Source organism: Eimeria mitis, genomic scaffold, assembly GCF_000499745.2.
Source record: "Eimeria mitis Houghton genomic scaffold, Emh_scaff6408, whole genome shotgun sequence".
NCBI lineage: Eukaryota > Apicomplexa > Conoidasida > Eucoccidiorida > Eimeriidae > Eimeria > Eimeria mitis.
This window is the reverse complement of record NW_013574577.1, coordinates 2087-2917: the sequence shown is the minus strand read 5'-3', so window position 1 is coordinate 2917 and position 831 is coordinate 2087. Positions and strand designations below refer to the sequence as shown.

The following is an 831-nucleotide window of genomic DNA, read 5'->3' as shown; positions in this document are numbered from 1 at the left end:
TATATGCAGCTACTGGTATTAGTTGGGGTGTATAGGCAGCTAATATAATTACTTTTTAATTGGGGTGTATATCCAACTAGCAAGTATAACTGCTGTTTAGCTGGGGTGTATAGGCAGCTAAAGTTTAGCTGGGGTGTATAGGCACCTAAAGTTTAGTTTATCTGCGGTGTATAGGGAGGTAAAGTTTAGTTTAGCTGGGGTGTATATGCAACAAAAGTATAGCTGGGGTGTATAGGCAGCTAACTATATCTGCGGTGTATAAGGGAGCTAAGTATATCTGGGGTGTATAGGGAGGTAACGTTTAGTTTAGCTGGGGTGTATAGGGAGCTGCGTATATCTGGGGTGTATAGGCAGCTAAACATAAGTATATCTGGGGTGTATAGGCAGCAAACCTTAAGTATATCTGGGGTGTATAGGCAGCTAAGTATAGTATATCTGGGGTGTATAGGCAGCAAAACTTAAGTATATCTGGGGTGTATAGGCAGCTAAGTATAGTATATCTGGGGTGTATAGGCAGCTAAAGTTTAGGTGTCTATGTTTCCCCCGGTGAGTATGAGGTGGGCGGTGCCCTCGCCCTCCTGTACTTTTTGTAGCGCCTTCAGAGTAGGCAAAGAATCCAGCAAGTTCTCCTGCAGTCTTCTCTCTGAGCAGCAGCAGCAGCAGCAGCAGCAGCAGCAGCAGCAGCAAGAGTAGCATTAGCAGTAGCAGAAATAGGAATAGCAGCAGCAGCAGCAGCAGCAGCAGGAGCAGGAGCAGAAGCAATAGCAGCAGTTGCAGCAGCACCAGCAGCAAGAGGAGCATTAGCAGTAGCAGCAATAGGAACAGCAGCAA

At 46.1% G+C, this 831-nt stretch overlaps 1 protein-coding gene across 1 annotated transcript in view; it reads right to left on the bottom strand.

The window, feature by feature from the left end:
* Positions 1-524: 524 nt before the first annotated feature.
* Positions 525-831, bottom strand: part of EMH_0087350 (Os02g0511500 protein, related, related) — a gene marked incomplete at both ends in the record, with an annotated part of 2031 nt that continues 1724 nt past the window's right edge. Inside the window, one exon of the mRNA XM_013501147.1 lies at positions 525-629. Coding sequence (XP_013356601.1) covers positions 525-629 — 105 coding nt within the window. The remainder of the gene's footprint in view (positions 630-831) is intronic.